Source organism: Barbus barbus, assembly GCF_936440315.1.
Source record: "Barbus barbus genome assembly, chromosome: 24".
Taxonomy (NCBI): domain Eukaryota; kingdom Metazoa; phylum Chordata; class Actinopteri; order Cypriniformes; family Cyprinidae; genus Barbus; species Barbus barbus.
The window spans coordinates 11817067-11835193 of NC_136752.1; the positions used below are offsets into that span (position 1 = coordinate 11817067).

Sequence of the window (18127 nt, forward strand, 5' to 3'; positions counted from 1 at the left end):
GTGGTGTCGTCTGCAAACTTCAGGAGCTTGACAGAGGGGTCTTTAGATGTGCAGTCATTCATGTAGAGGGAGAAGAGAAGTGGGGAGAGAACGCAGCCATGAGGAGCTCCAGTGCTGATGGTGCAGGTGTTGGATGTGAATTTACCAAGCTTTACTAACTGCTGTCTGTCTGTCAGGAAGCTGTTGATCCACTGACAGACAGAGGTGGGGACGGAGAGCTGTGTTAAAAGCGGAGCTGAAGTCCACAAACAGGATCCTCACATAAGTCCCTGGTCTGTCCAGATGCTGCAGGATGAAGTGCAGTCCCATGTTGACTGCATCATCCAGACCTGTTTGCTCTGTAGGCAAACTGCAGGGGGTCCAGTAAGGGTCCAGTGATGTCCTTCAGATAAGCCAAAACCAGTCTTTCAAATGATTTCATGGCCACAGACGTTAGAGGCACAGATCTGTAGTCATTAAGTCCAGTAATTTTGGGCTTCTTTGGGACGGGGATTATGGTGGAGCGTTTGAAGCATGAGGGGACTTCACACAGCTCCAGTGATCTGTTGAAGATCTGTGTGAAGATGGGGGCCAGCTGATCAGCACAGATTTTTAGGCAGGCCGGTGACACACTATCTGGGCCTGGTGCTTTGTTCTTTCTGAAGACCGTCACCTTCACTTATCTGAATTGTAGGTGTGGGGGAGAGGGGAGTTTCTGGAGGTGTGAATGTTTGTGTGGAGAGGTGTTCTTTAAATGGTAATTTTCCTGCATAAAATGCATTGATACAAATAGCTTAATGATATAAGATTTGTAAATATTTTACTTTTTTTAGCTAAGAATACATATATAATTTTTTTTCTTTTTAAACGTTGTAATACGTCCAAATTGTACATTTCAACATCAATAAAAAGTTGTACGTTCAAAAATGTATGTTTTGTGATTGTAAATGTTACGTACTAATACCTACATATAAACGAGAGTAATGAATGAGACCAAGTTGGTTTTGGCCATAAAATTTCGGGAACATCGCTTAGAGCCTGTATGCCTGCTGTTCATTTCACATGACATGCACTGCACTCATATTAATCAAATATTGCACACATACATAACAATAGTTTCACTAGTGTCAGTAGCAAACTGTATCCAGTATAGTCTGTATCCAGTTTGTGTGAGACGTTCAAGGTTCAATGTAAATCTGAAACTGCCATAAAATCAGCTCATTGTGTCACTCTCATATGAAGCCACTTTGCTCTGGCTTCATGCTACTTGTACATTAATCAGCTTCCACTGATATGCATGGATTAAAACCAGAGTGAACATCTACGTTTTCATAATTTCTACTCTTATACCCTCTGGCATGAAAATGAGTAAGATTCCTAGCTTGCGCATCAAATCTCTTCCTACTCAGTTTACTGGACATGTTTCAGATATTAAGAAAGTGTGTTTTATTACCCTACCAATTTGGTCTTCACATCTTAAGGGTCTCGTAAAACATGCTTTTTGCATTTGACCGGATAGTCCTATCGAACAGGCATAGTTGCCATTCCTTCTAGATGGTGTTGTGAATTCACATGTTCTAATCACTGAACTTGTGCCAGAATCAACCAGGAAAGATTGCCCTGATATACACAAAGTTATTCTTGGTAAATGTTTGGTTTCAGTCCATTAATGAAACTGTTCTTCAAATGAGCTTCCCAAAAAGCCATATTCGACCACAAGTCTTCTGGGGTATCAAGTCCACCATTGGTGCAAAACACTTTGTGCAATCTTGCAAAAAAAGTCTTGCACTGGTTCATCTTCCTTTTTCTTGCAGGCAGCTATTAGAGCTGTGCCGATTTTGTGTGGGAAGATTTCCTTCAAGGCATCATACTGTTCAGTAATGTCTCCTCTTTAATCAGCATTGTTGGTGTTACTCCAGTCTCTGATCACTGCTGGGTCGTGGATGTCCTGGTGGGAGGCTGCAGGCGGTTGCGATTCCCTCTGCTGCGGTGTCAGTGGGGGCCGATGCTTCCTTATTGTATGGTGGTGGTGGTTATTTTGGTGATTGTGGTCTTTAAGGGGGCCAGGAGTCATAGTGTACCTTGAGACACTGCAGCTCAGCTACTGGATAAAGAAAAGGAGGCGAAGAAAATGTCTGAGGAAAGGGATCTGTTCCATTTTTATTCCCTTTCACCTCAGGCATGTGCGTCTATTTCCTCTCTCTACATTCAGCTCTCTCATACCACATCTTAAGACATTTCTCTTGCATTTGAAGAAAATCCCTAAATCCTTTATATTTACCTTTTTATTTGCTGCATTTCTGATTTCTCTTTTTCTTTCATTTTGTTCAGTTTTTCCAGACTAAATGTCCCTTGTTCTAGATTAGAAACCCATGGTATCCATTCAATACTCAATAGCTCAAGCATTATATTTTATAATGTCTAACATACAGTTAATGCTTCAAGATTAGAACTAAAGACTAAACAAAAGAAACCTACAGAAACTAAAATTTCCATAACACCCTCAAGCTGTCCAAAAAGAAAAAGATAATTTTTCATCACGGACTGCAGAAAATCTACTCAGACTCGGGTCCTCCAAGATGTAGATGAGGCTGTTCCTTCATTGCAACAGATTTGGAGAAATTTAGCATTAAATCATGCTCACCAATGGATCCTCTGCAGTGAATGGGTGCCATCAGAATGAGAGTCCAAACAGCTGACAAAAATGAAACAATATTTGTTTAGAACTGTTTTGGACTGTATTTGCTTGTAAACGGTGCTTGATCTATGGATATTTCTCTCCTGATTCAGTCAAGACCACTTTTTCATTGGAGAAAGGAATGATATTGATAGAGTACATGTATTTTAACCAGAAGCAATGGTTTGAAGTTAAACATTTCTTGATGGATTTGTCTCTTACAAACATACAACTTTTCACACAAGAGGTTGATTGATGGACTGGAATTGTGTGGATTACTTGTGGGTTATTGTGATGTTTTCATCAGCTGTTTGGACTGACGGCACCCATTCACTGCAGAGGATCGATTGGTGAGTAAGTGATGTTGAAGATGAAGAAAACAAACTTTTCTACATCTTGGATGGCCAGAGGGTGAGTCAGTTCTTAATACATTTTTATTGTTGGGTGAACAATTTTTTTAACTGCACACATTTTCTGCAATCTTTGATTAAAAAATAAATAAAAATATTTTTTCACAGTAGATTATTGTATTAAAACTTTTATTGCACTTTTTTTTTACATTAGGGTGCAGCATAAATAGATTTACAGAGCCTGATGTCACTTGACCCATTCATTCAAACATTTTCCCCACAAAGTAAATCCCACAAACAATATCACACACATAACTACAGTACATTTAATAAATCTTTTATCTGAAAAGAAAGTGCAAGAAGAGCTAAATTGTGCAAAAGTTTTTGGCAGATAAATCATTACTAATAATTTTAAAGGCACGATCAATACCTGCGATGCGCCAGATAGCATAAGAAAATGCATTACCTCTTAAAATATCTCTTAAATCAAGCATTTTCAGTTTCATTAAAACCATTTCAATCAACAACAAAAAACAAATTCAACATATCCACATTATATTTTACATAACATTGGTAAAATAGGCCTATTTCAATATCACATCCTCGATATACCATTTCTTTGACTGATTTTTTTGTGGTTCAGAATCTTCTTCCCAAGCATTTTTTAAGATGTTGTCCAGAAAAATACCTCAGAACTGTGTTGTCATCTTTCTGAAAATGAGGTCTAAAGATTCTCCCTATATGATGCTAGAATTGCACACTGAATGTTCATCTCATCAGTCTGGTTGAGATTCTGTGGTTCATAGAAATAAAGGATTACAGTTAAACATTGACGTGTATGAATACATTTATTGGGGGACAGTTCTTTGATACATGTACATGACTTACAGTTATATCTTCCAGGTAGTAGCAGTGGCGCAGGTTGAGGTGGCCAATGAAGTTGCGGCTGTAGTACTGTGGATCACCATGGGGCGCCCGGACACACACTGGACACACCTAGAGGGCGCCAGAGCGCGCATAAACAAATGGGTTTTCTGTTTCTGAAACTCTAGTTTTGAAACTCTAGCCCAACTTTGCAACATTGGTTCCATCAATAGTGTGGTGGGACAATCTGTTTTTATTTTTGTTTTTTGTTTTTTCAAACCAATAATAGATAGAGGGAGTGTTCTGTAATCAAGTTTCAAAATTGCCAAAACAGTTTGAAAATTCAGTTTGGTTACGCTAAAGGTAGAATTACTCACTTCAGATTTAAATATAACTGAAAGCAACTACTTATTGTTTCAAAGGATTGTGCTGTAAGTTTAATTCAACACATGATTGCATGTTAGAATCACTCCACATGATGTACAGTATACAGAATGGTGACTGACCACACTTTTGCTGTCATCGGCATGATGATCATTGCAGTGATCACGTAGATCGAGTTCATCCAGTCCATTCTCCTGGCAGTACGGACACACAAAAGTCCTCACAGTTAAACTGAAAAGAAAAAAATCAGGAACAAGTCAGTACAAGTCAAAGACTGTAGTTTTGAGTGTTTTTAGTAAAATGCGTAAGTCTGCTAAAAATAAAGGTTATAAAATGGTAAATCATTCTTAGAATCATTTTGGGTTCCACAAATAATCCGAAGAACCATTTTTCACTATAAAGATCCTTTTGTGCAAAGGAATTTTAAAGGTTCTGCATGTAGATGCCAATAAAGTACCTTTATTTTTTAATAGTGATCTTATTGATTATCTTTCTAAAAAGATATACCAAAATAAATAAATACTGTTTTGAAATAGCCCATTTTTTGTAAATGGTGCATTATATGGGAATGTACACTATATTTTGGATAACAGTTTGTGGACAAGAAAAATCAGGTGAAAGTGTTGTAAGCACCAATTTAGAAAGAGATGTAGTAAAATAATGTCACTTTCATTTTCACTTTGTGCACAGTAAGGGGTTTTCCAAGCTGTTGTCCAGGTACAGTCATTAGAACAGGGGTTTTCAGGGGAACGCATGGGGATACGTGTACATTTTAGAGAGAGAAAAAAAAGATTTAAATTAATAACCGAATACTGAAATAAATAAATAATACTAGAAGATTAAAATAACTAAATAAATAAATAATGAATAAATGAAATAAAATAATGCAAATATATTAAAGTAAATAAAATGTATTATAAAATAAATAAATCAAAATTATTAATATAAACAAGTATGAAAGTATTTAAATTGGATATATTATATACGATTGCTATATACATATATGAAAATATATAGCTGATATTTTAGCTGCCTTTTAAATTTTAGTCTTAAGGATGATCCTATTTGGGGGTCTGTGGCAACTAAAAGATTGAAATCCCCTGTCATTGTGTGCCTTATGATTAGGATTTGTTGAATTACTGGAATAACCAAACATGTTCATTAGAAGGGGTTTTCCGCAATGTCGTGTGTTTGTGAACAGAAGTGAATAAACAGATGTCCTCACCCCTGAGATTGTGCATTCATCTCCATTAGACTGATCTCTGTTTGCCATGGCCTGTGAATGAAACAGAAATTAGTTATCCAAACCGTAGTGTCAATCAAATAATTATCCTCTTGATGGGGCTTACCATTCATCCATTGCAGCCTGCACATTATCCTGGGACGGGGCGGGGTTTAGCAGCAGTGGAGCTGGTGCAGGTGGAGGGAGGACTTGCATAAGACCACTCGGGGCAGCAGTTACAGGTGCAGGTTGTGGGGTAGCAATAAAATTCGCAAGTGAAGCTCTGATCCGAGGCGTAGGAACGGGCCGTGCAGAGGAAATTAAAGGGGAAGGAGCTTGATTCTGTGGGGCGGGTGGCACTGTAGCCTGATTGGGTGGACTGGCTTGAGTGGCAGTGTCTGCCTGTTGTCCCATTGAATCTCGAAGTTGGCCGAGGAGACTGTAGGTTTAAAAGAAATTATGAATTCTTTAGCATTTGACAGAAAATACACGAAATAATGAAATTGGTCTGGGACTTACGTCTGTATGTTTGCACCAACAGGTCTTCTTGAATTCAGTGTTTGAAAATCCCCTGGCAGGATTTGGTGCAGATGCCTCCTCCTACTAGGAGCCTGAAACAAAAATTATTCAAATCATGCAAACTTTGATGACCTCCACTCACAGAGACTGATATTTATTACTCACTTTAGCAGGGTTTTTACTTACCGGCAATGGATTATTTGCACAATCACGGTTGTCTACTGAGCTTCTGCAGTGTGGACAATGAGCCCTGAACCGAAAAGACTGACTGAGGCATCGCTGGCAAATTCTGAACGTACAAAAAGAGTCAAAGAGTACTTGTGAGAGAGCATAAAATAATCAACTACTATCAACATGAAGATAAAAGATTGACTGGCAAGGCTGGTAATCTTTGTTGAACAATCATGTGATGGAATTTCCCTTTAGAAATACTTTCGCTTTTTGCTGCCAGTAAATGCTCAGGTTATTTATCAGACATGATATGTACTTGTGAATAAGGAGAGACTGCAAATGTATAGCACATGAAAAAAAAAAAAAAAAAGCTTATAAAATAAATGTCCAGCATAAAAGCACATTTTGGAGAAAAAATTATTTACTGGATGAGTTTGATTTATAATCACTTATCAAATATATTTTACAACTACACTTTTTATACAATGCATTCCTGTATAAAATTGTAAACTATAATGTTAAATTATGTTAAATGCCTCACAAACCTATACGTTTGTCTGTTTGTAAAGTCTCCACATGAAGTCACCAAAATCCCATCTATATCAAATATAAACCAAACTTACACTTTTCCACAGCATGGAGACGGTTGAGAAGGATTCTGTATGGTTTCCCTGCATACAGGACACTCTTCTTCTGAAGCGGACATGTCCAAATCGTCTGCTGTCTGTCTACTGGCAGTCAAATCTTTTCTGATACCTTCACTTTCAGGTTGTGCAGCTTAAATGCAGTCCAACTTCCTTATGGTACTAAAGAGGGGGTGCTTTCTTTTCATGATGATAAATACAGAACAGGTTTAACCTTAAAAATAATAATTTTGTAAACAAATCTTTAGTAATGTGACCCGGGGACTGTGAGAAATAATAGCTACTTAGAGTTTTTAGGCAATTCAGAATCTGTCTTTAGTTAACATTTTGGTATGAAAGCAACAGACATGGTTTCACCAACTTACGTTACCTAAACTGCAAAATCGTCAGTGTTAATATCTATTATATAAAATGTAACATCATCGTTGCATTTTATATGTGTTCACACTACCCATGTTACACTTTTTGACACCGGTTTTGTGTTGATTCAACACTCAATATTAATCTGTTTGTCAGTATGTCTATCTTTAGTACCGAAAGTAAAAAAGGTTATTTAGGGACACCAGGACTTTTATTATGGCAGACGCAGAGCTTTTATGTCACTGCGGAAGTAAAGTCACCTGACCGTCGCTAAGCTTCTTGGGCAAAATCGATCAGCAGGCAGCAGTGGATTTCAACATGTCTGCCGTCGGCTGTCAGTAAAGGAGGTGTTTGTTTTCAGCTCAGCAGCAGACCCGTGAGCTCGGTGAAGAACAGACGAGGTGCGCTCATGGCTCAGTGCGTGCAGTCAGTGCAGGAGTTCATCCAGGACTCGTTCGTGCCGATGGTGGCCGTCCTGTGCAGCGAGGATGCGGAGAGAGTGACCCGCAAAAACAGCCTGAGCTTCCCGGAGCTGCTGCGGCCTTTCTGCCGCCTGACGTCCGAGGGTAAGAGGCCAGCTGGTCAGACAGCCGCGGATCACCCACCACAACTGATGATCACTAGATAAGACGGTTGTTAGACAGCTTCCTTACACATACACGGGCTGCGTCTCAAAACCTAGTGAGCTGTCTGCTAAGACATTGACCAAAACAGTCCAGTTGCCATTACGACAGACGGGAAAAATACAATCTAGCTTGGCAGTTCAGTATAGGTTTTGAGAGACATGCCCAAAAATGCTCTCTAGCTAGGCAGCTTACTAGAGTTTGAGACACACTGAAAATGATGTATAAGTAGGCAGCTCACACACAGTTTTTGGTTACACGCCCGAAAGTGCTGGCTAAATAGGCAGCTCACTAAGTTTTAAGAGACGTGCCCAAAAAAATCTGTCTAGGTTGACAGCTTACTAGGTTTGGAGAAACACACCCCAAAATGATGCCTATCTAGGCAGCTAATTAGGTTTTGAGAAACATGTCCAAAAAATGTTTCTATAAACAGCTAACTGGATTTTTAGTCATGCACCTAATATTGCCTTATATTTAGGCCCTATTTTTTGTCCAGTGAGGCCCCTGGGCAGACGTCTTTGTAGACTGTAGTGTAGACCTCCTTTTTTTTAAAGTGACAGTCATGTTTTGGTTGCTAATAATTTTCTGTACCCTTTTTTTGCACTGCATCCTGAGGGGCCCGGGGCCTTAGAGGTCAGCCCAGGGCTCTAATTGTCAGCAAATTCTCTGTGGAACTAAGGGTCCTCTGCACAGAGGGGCCCGGAGCTCTAACTGTTTCATTGCGATTTATGCACTAGGAGTACTTCCTCAGTAAGTTTTGGTGACTTACATAACGCTGTATTCCATAATACAGCTCTGATCCTTAGTCAAATGATAGGAAAGATTTCAAATCGGATTCATCTGAATTTGATCTCTCTGTTTGTGAAATCTGATCTGATTTCTGCTCACCTGACCATTTAGACAGACAGACAGCACAGATCAGATGCCTCTGTTGATGAGGGTTAGATTACCTCTGGACTGGCTGGAGAGGTCTGTGTTTGGCCTGTGCTGTTAATCACCAAACTATATCTAGTAAAGGATATGGGATAATCCTAAAGAGGCAGGCAATCAGATCAACTGGCTCAATTTATGAAACTGCCATTGTTTACAGTGACAGTAGTCGGTGAACGACCAAGATACACTACCGTTCAAAAGTTAGGGGTTTTATATATATATAAATATAAAGATTTATTTTTTGCTTTTTTGTCTTTAAGACAAATGTACAGTATGTTGACAGGAAGTCGGATCGGGAAAGGCCTGCAAGCCGGGACTCGAACCCGGGATACCCGAAGCACATATGTTGACGCACTGCCCACGAGGCTATTGGCGCTGACTATTAATAGTTTTCTTTATTTTCTTCAAGTTTTTATTTAATTTTATTTTATTAATTAATATTTTAGAAGCCTCTAATGCTCATCAAGGCTGCATTTGTTTGATCAAATACAGTAAAAACAGTAATATTGTGAATTCAAAGTAACTGCTTTCTATTGTAATATATTTTGATGTGTAATTTCTTCCTGTGATACAAAGCTGAATTTTCAGCATCATTACTCCAGTCTTCAGTGTCACATGATCCTTCAGAAATCATTCTAATATGCTGATTTGGCACCTAACATTTATTTATTATCAATGTTGAAAGCAGTCATAAGTAGCTGAAAGAAGCACAAATATCAGGGCATGTCAAAACATCTCAAGGACCCCAAAATCACCTCGGACCCCAGACTTGTGGAAACTCTTCCACTTTTTTTCCCTGTCTCTTTTGATCAGTTTAATGCATCTTTGCTGAAAGTATTAATTCATAAACTTTAAATTTGACAACAGATGCTATTTTAATTGGTTCATTAAAAATGTCAGTCACTCTTACAACAAGAAATGTTCCTATTAGCCCAGGGCTTAGAATTTGTTTTGTGTGTGTTCTTTGGCCTCCTTTCCAAATGTTAACCACTGAGGGAAAAAAAATGAACCGAATCACTTTCTTGCAACGGAATCTGTTTCAGACACCACAGTCAAGACTGGACACATGTAGCTCATCTGTAGAATGTGGCACTTGCAACACTAAGGTCAAGGGTTTGATTCCCTGGGAAAGAAAGAAGTGATAAAGTGTGTGCCTTAAATGCAATGTCATTTTGGGTAAATGTAAATGTAATGCACTCTTTTCTTCGTTAAAGCATGTGCTATGAAAGGATTTGCAAATAGGAAGTGATGTAATTCTGAAAGTCTATTGTGGGAAAAATGTGTTGGTTTTACAAAAAAAATTATTTGAGCAAAATAACTTAACAAATTCTAAACATTTAACAAGCTAATCATGTTCCATTTTACTGTGGAAAAGCTGAAATGGGTTTTATGCACTGTTTCCCATTTAATTTGTTTTCAGTTTTTGTTCCTTAAACTGCTTTTAATCCCTGTCTGAGCTACATCACATTCATTGACTGAAATCTTAGAATCGCTCCATTTATCAACAATATTTGTCATTCAGGAATCATGCAGTTGTGGGAAACATGGCACACATTTTGTATAGCACAATAGACGCAGACTTCTCATATCAGTCATAGACGACACTAATACACTTCTCGTCAGAGAACTTTCAGATGCTAAGTAAAACCCATTTCTTACATTGCATTTGTTGCAGTGTGTTATGGATTCGTAGAAAAGCTGATAACACAGTTAGGTTGACCCAAATAAACACATTGCTCTCTTTATGTGTGTGTGTGTGTGTGTCTCAGTGATGTGATTGGATTTATTCAGGAATGCCTTGGCAGCAGAGGAGCAAAGTCTCATCTTAATGTTGTGCTTATCATGTGAATAGTGGAGTGAAAAAACACAGGTGCATTATTGGAGAATGTTCGGTAGAGGGGTAGCAACATATTTGAGCTGGGGGTTCCTGTCCTGCATGTTGCAAGGGAAGGGTGGGTGAAGAGGGATCAGGTGGGGTCCAGAGGTGGTCAGCTGTCATAAGACTAGTGGAAACCCAGCTGTGTTTGGCTATTACTCAACCATGACAGATTTTCAAGTTGGCGGTCCTAATAGATTGTAAATAATTTATTAAAAGTGTTTGCATTTTGCTGATCTCATTAAATATAATAAACAAAAAATCCTCTAAAGAAAAGTATAGTACCTTTTCAGAATTTTACCCTAACAAATATTACCAATATTAATAATTGAAACATTAAGTAAAAAAAAAAAAAAAAAGTTATAAAAACTGGTATTCTTGAGCACCAAATCAGCATATTAGAATGACTTCTGAAAGATCAGGTGACACTGAAGGCTGGATTCAGCTTTGCATCACAGGAATAAATTACGTTATTAATATATCAATAGAACAGGTACTTGAAATTGTAACTGTTTTACAGTATTTTGTTATCAAATAAATGCAGCCTTGATGAGCATAAGAGACCATCCAAAAACATTTGTAAAAATCTTGCAGACCTCAAACTTTTGCTCAGTTCCTTTGTGTAAAGAAATTATTTTAATATGCATTTATGATAAAGGACTTGTGGTCCAGGTTGAACCGGCGTTGGGTTCTAGACTGTGTAAAGCCCCGTTCACACCAAGAACGATAACTAAAGATATGGTTCTAAAAATCATTCTCAATGTTAAAGAATAGCAGAGTCCACACCACAGCTATAACAATAAAGGCACAGAGAAACTATATCCTTGGAATCACTTTCAGAACGATTTTTTTCCAGCTGATGAACGATACAAACATTGACAACCAATCAGAATCCATACTGCTATAATGAGCTCGAAATTTAAAGCGCCAGACGAGCATGCGTTTAGAATAAAGATATTGTCCACTGGTGTGAATGCTAATATAGTTATCTTTCTTGATATGAAGTTGTGAACTTAAAGGGATAGTTTACCCAAAAATTAAAATTCACTGGAAAAAAAAGAAGTGCTGGTACTCACCCGACCCCCACCCCATTTTTTTTTTTTTTTTTTTTTACTAATACTTTTTAATAATTCACAATGTATGTATAGCGTCACAATCAGTCAATCAAAAATTAAATAGAAGTTTCCAATTCAAATTAGCACAAGTCAAGCTGCAATACCAAACAGGACCACAGCGAGACGCCAAAGATCACTAAATCGCCTGCCTTTAATATACGGATCCATTCAGAATCGCTAAATCTCTGACCACCACATAATCAGCGTTCATTATAAAACACCCTTGCTTTTAAGCTAAATGCACGCTGAAAAGAGTAATTTTACTGACATCTGGATGTAACTATTTTCTCTGCATTAGCGCTGTTTTGAGCTTACTGTTTGAATTCATTCACTGAATCCTTGAACTTTCCAGGAGTTTACTTTTGATTGCAAAAGCCTGCTTCTTTTCATTTTAAGATAAGATTTTCGTTATGAAGTACTGATTCAAATTAGTAATCAATAATTAATTATTATTCTACTACTCCGTGCGCCTCGCCTGACATTCTCTCGCGCACCACACAATGAAGTAGACCGACTCTGCTTGCGTTCATTCACGTGATTGGTCGAGATGAGAGGTGATCCCACCTGGGTAGTGTGATTTACGTAGTTTCTATATAATTTCTAATCATTTATGGGATCATATAGCCTAATCACCCAGACCCTGACGATTTTACTCTGAGTACCGGCAACATGTCAGAAGTGCACAAAAAAGTGCAGGTACTCTAAAGGCTAAAATATACAAGTATACTGCGTACCGGCCCACTTCAAGCACTGTCCAAACCTGTATGAATGTCTTTGTTCTGCTGAACACAAAGGACGATATGTTCAGGGCTCGCAAAATTTCAAAATCCCTGGTAGCCCTTCGGGCAGGTACTCTTCAGATTTTGGTAGCCCGAAAATGGATTTAACTAGCCCAATTAAAAAAATACCATAAATGTCAATCAAAAACATTTTCAATACACAAATCAATGAATATCAAGGAAAGAGTTTTATTTTACTATTTACAGGGTATCTGCAGAATTTTTTTAGAATCAATTTAAGGCAATTTATGACTGAGCTGCACAAGTAAAATGAACACCGTATGAGTGGTGTTGGACAATATCTGTGGTAACATTAAGCCTTAAAATGACATGATTTACACTTCAGATACAGGTTTTCACAAAAAACAAACAAAAAAGGTATTTCAGCCTTTAAATCATTTTTATGAAAAGGGATAAGTCAAACATATGAATTATTATATTAATTTAAAGCATAAATATTACTGTCTAAATTGTTTGGATTTTTAGAAGGCACCCCACATGAAAAAATACTGTAGTAATTTATAGTAAATACTATTGTGTTTTTGAACCATGCTATAGTAAAGTGTATTATACTGTATATATTATAGTATTTACAACACTTTAATGAATGGTACAGCATACTGTAGTATTAACTGTAGTGAACATATAAACAGTATACTTTAGTATTCTTTAGTTTTTACTACACTAAACAGTAGTGTATTGTAGTATACCCTATAGTTGTAGAAAACGTAGTACAGTTTTGGGTAAATTAATTTGTTTATTACTATAGTTGTTATATTACCACAGCATCTATAGAATTACCACAACAAATTAAAGTACTTTACTATAGTATTGTTCAAAAACACTATAGTATTTATTTACTATAAATTACTATAGTATTTTTTCATGTGGGACATTAACTTCTTTCGCATTTACAACTCTTATGTATTTGCTACATAAAAACATGGGTCGATCTAAACATAAGATAGGCTTTTTGACCCTGGACTGTTGTTGTGATTTGACGATGACTATTGTTATTGGTTTTTTCATGCATTCAATTAAAAAAAAAATATATATAGGCTTTTTGGAAATGCAAGTTCATTCTCTGCCATGTGGTGGCGCTTTAAGAGCGGCCGCTGAAATAAAGCAGCACCGCGCTCATAAACGCTGCTTCATCAGGCATTTTATAGGCAAGATTAAATTAAAATGTCAACGATACGTTTCTGAGGATAGTCGGTTCCCTTCAGAGATATATTCACGAAGACATCCGTGCCTTGTTTTGACTTTAAACGTACAGCGCTCATATTTATTCAATTACATAATTGCCTTTTGAAGTTTCCAGCCGTATCGCGATTCTTGCCTTTCCACCCCCAACTGTAAGACCTCTTGAAATTACAATTAAGACTTTTCTTATACCATTTAATGTATTTAAAACTTTTTAAGGCCTTAAATTCCATGCCCTGTATTTAAGGTAGCCCGTCGGGCAGGGCAGTGATTCATTTTGGTAGCCCGACTGGAAAGCACAATAGCCCCGGGACGTCGGGCGAGCGATTTTGCGAGCCCTGATATGGGAAACAGAGCAGTTCTGGGGCACTATTGACTTCTATAGTATTTTTTTTCCTACTGTGGAAGTCAATGGTGCCCCAAAACAACCTAGTTACAAACTTTCTTCAAAATATCTTCCTTTGTGTTCGGCAGAGCAAAGAAATTCATACAGGTTTGGAACTACTTGAGGGCGAGTAAATGATGACAGAATTTTCATTTTTGAGTGAACTATCCCTTTAAATCTAGAACCTGATCCTAGAAAAAAGCTTCAGAAGAATTAGCAGCACCATTATTAATTTGACACCAACCGTCTTTTTGTTCCTGTTACCGTACTTTAGGTCACCTGCGTGACCCAAATAACCAGGTGGTTGTGGTGAAGGGCCTCCGGATCAGCGTGACTGGAATCAACACACGGCCTCCACAGACCCCAGATATGCAGAGACTCCTCAGCCAGGCGGTCTCTGTCTGCCAGCCTCCTGAAGGGTCGCCCGCCAACATCATCACGGCTGGAGACTACGACCTCAACATTAGCGGTAAATGCTTGCAAAGACTTTTCTGTTCACTTTTACTTCACCAGTGGAAATCCGTAGATTAAATTACTGCCACATTTTTAAAGTAGGAAATGGGCCTGAAGTGAACAAAAATGGGAACTGAGAGGTTGTTTCCTTATGCAGCATATGTTTACGTAGCCCTTGCAGAATCTCTGAAATGTTGATCATTTTCATGAAGTATGTGACTATTATGGCGCATTTCCACTGCGTGGTACGACTCGGCTCGGTTCAGAACGGCATGGCACGGCTCAGTTCGGCTCGTTTTGTGTTTCCACTGCAGTTTAGTACCGCTTTTAGTGTGGGCGGGATTATTCACGCATCGTTATAGTTGCGCCGCCTCTACTGACGTGACTCCTGAAAAACTTTTTAATTCCTCGTCGCTCCATCAAGCTCTCGCTGGATCCGCTCCTCGGCTATCAACGAGAGGAACATCTGTACTTCCTCAACAGCCAACGAAACAGCCATTTTTGGTTGTTAAAAAAGGTGCTCCCATTCAAAACAGTTCGATCCTTCTCTGGCTGTGCTGATTTAAATCTAGCGGGTCTGTTGTGTCTCGTGCCGCAAGTTCAATGACGCAGGCAGAGACGGTACTCTCCGGCCAATCAGTGATCAGCAGAGTTTACACGCCATGTTTTGGTAACGGTACGGCTTGCTTGGAACCTCGGCCGAGGTGGTACTAAAAAAAGTACCAGGTACTGTACCCAGTGGAAAACCCCCCAAAACTGCCGTACTGAACTGTACCGTGCCGTACTATGCAGTGGAAAAGCGCCATTAGTCAGCTGTTTTGTCTATGGATTTAGATGTATGCTACCAATGGGTGGGCAATATAAGCAACCACAGTATTCTTCATTATGGTAGCAATATATATCACAATATAGTATACTGATATGAAATTGATATAATGCACAGAAAAATAATAGTTCTATTTTCCAAAGTAATGGTAGACCTCTAGAAAATGGGATAAATTTGGATTTTATACTATTAATACAAATTTTATAGGATTTAAGGTCTGCAGTTAAACAGCTGAATGAATGAATAAATAATACATACTTTGGTGTTTTATTCTTTTTTAAATGCAAAACACTTATCTATTATTAAAAAAATATAATAGTTATAGTTTCTGCTGGGGGTATGTAAACATTTTAGAAAAGGAATATGAAAATTAAAAAAAATGTGTTGCTTCTTGACAGAAAATATTATGATCACACTGTCAAAGAAAGAAGACAATTATAGGTTCTGCAGGGGGCTTGTAAACATTTTTTGAAAGTTTTTAATAAATTATTAATATCAACCTTTCTTTCTTTCTTTTTTTTGAATGAGACTCATTTCATAGTAGTTTCTAATGTCAGCACCTGATGTGGGCAGCAGAGCCCTTGAGGGGAAAAATGAGAATTAAATGTTGTAATTGTCCATGAAATTAAAGGGTTTGGTTTGCATTACACATTTATGTTTTATCATTTCTGATCTTTTTTTTTTTTTTTTTTATAATTAAATTTTTCTTCTCCCCCATTCTCCAACTTCTCCTGTGGATGAATTTTTGGTAAGAGCTCTGACCCTCATACACATGTTTTCCTCTGGTGTGTGTCAGGTCACACACGTGTGCTATGCTGTGCTGTTAACCCTTTGAATAATGGGCGTGAAGTGTTTGGTCCTTTCTCAGAACGTAGGCTCCCAGTAGAGCCCGTCCCCCACGTGGTCCCTTTGTTGCACCTTTCACTTGGGTGGGCCTAACAACAAAGCCCCGAAATTTAAACACTAACACACCTCTCTACACCAGCAGCATCCTTCTTTTAACTGAATGAACATATTGCACCTGAATATGAGAACACCTTTTTCAATGTATGCTTTTGAAAGTGAACTTGACCTTTAGCCTCCATATCTAAGCTATTATTCCAGTTCTCAGCAGGTAGAGACTTAAATAAAGCCTGATTCCTTAAACAAAATTATCATCCCATCCACAATCTGCAAACTCTCTTTCAGGGCTCTGATTAATTTTAGATTACTACTACTTTTTGATTACTGCTAGAACTGGTACCAGTAGTTTGTGTTTTATGTATGTCTCAAGGGCGAAGTATGTTACAAATTATATATATTTATATGTAATTTCTGAGTCTATTTCATTATCCTACATTTAGTAGATAGCCTTTTCACAAAGCGGGAGACACTGGATTTTAGAACAATGCTCTTTTGCTGTTTGTGTTTTGGTTTTGGATGCGTTACGCTTCTGTGATTCCTGTCAGTAAGCTTTAACCAGAATGCCTGTCTCTTCTCCTCTCAGACCGCACGGTCAAAGCGAGCGTTCCCTGGTACTCTGACTGGAAAGAAACACTCACCCAGCTGAGCTCGTCCAAGTACTACACAGGTATTCCCTTCCTTCCCCTGCTGGGAGTGCGTGAGACGCCTTTTCCACGTCATTTCCCGGCCCGGCTCGCTCCGTAGCAGAACTGTCACTAAATCTCCTTTCCTCTTTCCAATCCAGCTTCCTCCTCTTTCTCAGGATGTTGGTGGTTCTTTAGCTTTGTGTGTGTTTGAGACTCATTGTGCTGAAACTCTCAATAGACGTGTTCATAGCTTTGTCAAGGAGGATTGGATTCCTCATGGATTGGCGGTCTCTTCAGTTACTGTACATCCAAATAGTTCGTTTTCCAATTGACAATCAGTTTTGACTGTAATTTTTTAGTTTCAGAAATGTTTGGGTTCAGTTTATTTGTGAGATTTTAGTCCAATGAGTCATTCTACCCATTCAGTCAGAGTGTGTGTCACTTTATAGTCTAGTTTCTTTTCTTCTGTAGATCCATCATTCCTTTTGCTGTGAAGTAGAGATTGACTTTACATGCACTTTTTCTGAATTCAAGCAGAATATATTTTAACACAGTTCATCAGTTTGATTTAATGTGAAATATTGGTTTCTTTCTGTTAAATTTACAGTTAAAGACAACTATGGTAGCCAGAAATTCTGAAAAATACTGTAACAATGTTTCCAATATTATGGTTGGCATATTTGTGCCTGTACGAGGCCAGTACTCATAGATGTGCACAGGGTCATAAACACAAATAATGCTATAAACATTAACTAAATAACATAAAATATAACACACAACATCCTGATGCATATTACTGATTGGATTGGATTCAATTTATTGTCATTGCACATGTAGGTACAAGGCAACGAAATGCAATAAAGAAGAAGAAATACAGCATAACATGAGGAAAGAGAGGAGAAAAAAATTTTCCTCACACTACGCTCCTGAACGAGAGTGTAGTGTGAGAACAGACAAAAACCTCAGCATGGAGCACAGTCAACACAGGAACATAACTTGCATAGTAATCCTAGTTCAGACGAAACAGCCATCCGGCCAGCAGCCATTACAGCGCGAACACACAGACCCGTTATCAACTGACAAGATGAAGCGACGAAGGCGTGGGATGGGGGTAGGGAGGTGTATGAGTGTGTGTATGTGTAAGTTCGTGTGAGTTCGTATGCCTTGAAATCCGTTTCGCCAGCACTCCAAACCAGTCGACTCAGTTCGCAGGTTGTGATGCGACATAGCAATTG

At 38.3% G+C, this 18127-nt stretch overlaps 2 protein-coding genes across 3 annotated transcripts in view; one reads left to right on the plus strand and one right to left on the minus strand.

Annotated features, from left to right (window-relative positions):
* Nucleotides 1-3183: 3183 nt before the first annotated feature.
* On the minus strand, nucleotides 3184-7024 carry rnf125 (ring finger protein 125, E3 ubiquitin protein ligase). Its single transcript, XM_079376494.1, has 8 exons — nucleotides 6790-7024; nucleotides 6182-6284; nucleotides 5996-6087; nucleotides 5604-5915; nucleotides 5480-5530; nucleotides 4377-4485; nucleotides 3895-4002; nucleotides 3184-3799 (listed from the first exon to the last, which is right to left on the minus strand). Exons 1-8 carry the CDS (start codon nucleotides 6870-6872, stop codon nucleotides 3731-3733), a joined length of 927 nt encoding a protein of 308 aa, XP_079232620.1. The 5' UTR covers nucleotides 6873-7024; the 3' UTR covers nucleotides 3184-3730.
* Nucleotides 7025-7457: 433 nt separating this feature from the next.
* LOC306844003 (trafficking protein particle complex subunit 8-like) overlaps nucleotides 7458-18127 on the plus strand; it is a 54998-nt gene continuing 44328 nt past the window's right edge. Inside the window, exons 1-3 of one of the 2 annotated variants that reach the window (XM_079375794.1) lie at nucleotides 7458-7736; nucleotides 14359-14553; nucleotides 16850-16933. In XM_079375794.1, coding sequence (XP_079231920.1) covers nucleotides 7580-7736; nucleotides 14359-14553; nucleotides 16850-16933 — 436 coding nt within the window. In that variant the 5' untranslated portion in view covers nucleotides 7458-7579. The remainder of the gene's footprint in view (nucleotides 7737-14358; nucleotides 14554-16849; nucleotides 16934-18127) is intronic. The other variant, XM_079375795.1, reaches the window with a different exon arrangement.

Excerpts from the sequence above, each read along its gene's own strand:
- rnf125 (XM_079376494.1), bottom strand. The coding sequence starts at position 6,872 with ATGTCCGCTTCAGAAGAAGAGTGTCCTGTATGCAGGGAAACCATACAG. Across the intron at positions 6,088-6,181 it reads GTGCAAATAATCCATTGCCG|GCTCCTAGTAGGAGGAGGCA; the intron begins GTAAGTAAAAAC and ends TTTTTGTTTCAG. Across the intron at positions 3,800-3,894 it reads ACTACCTGGAAGATATAACT|AATCTCAACCAGACTGATGA; the intron begins GTAAGTCATGTA and ends TATGAACCACAG.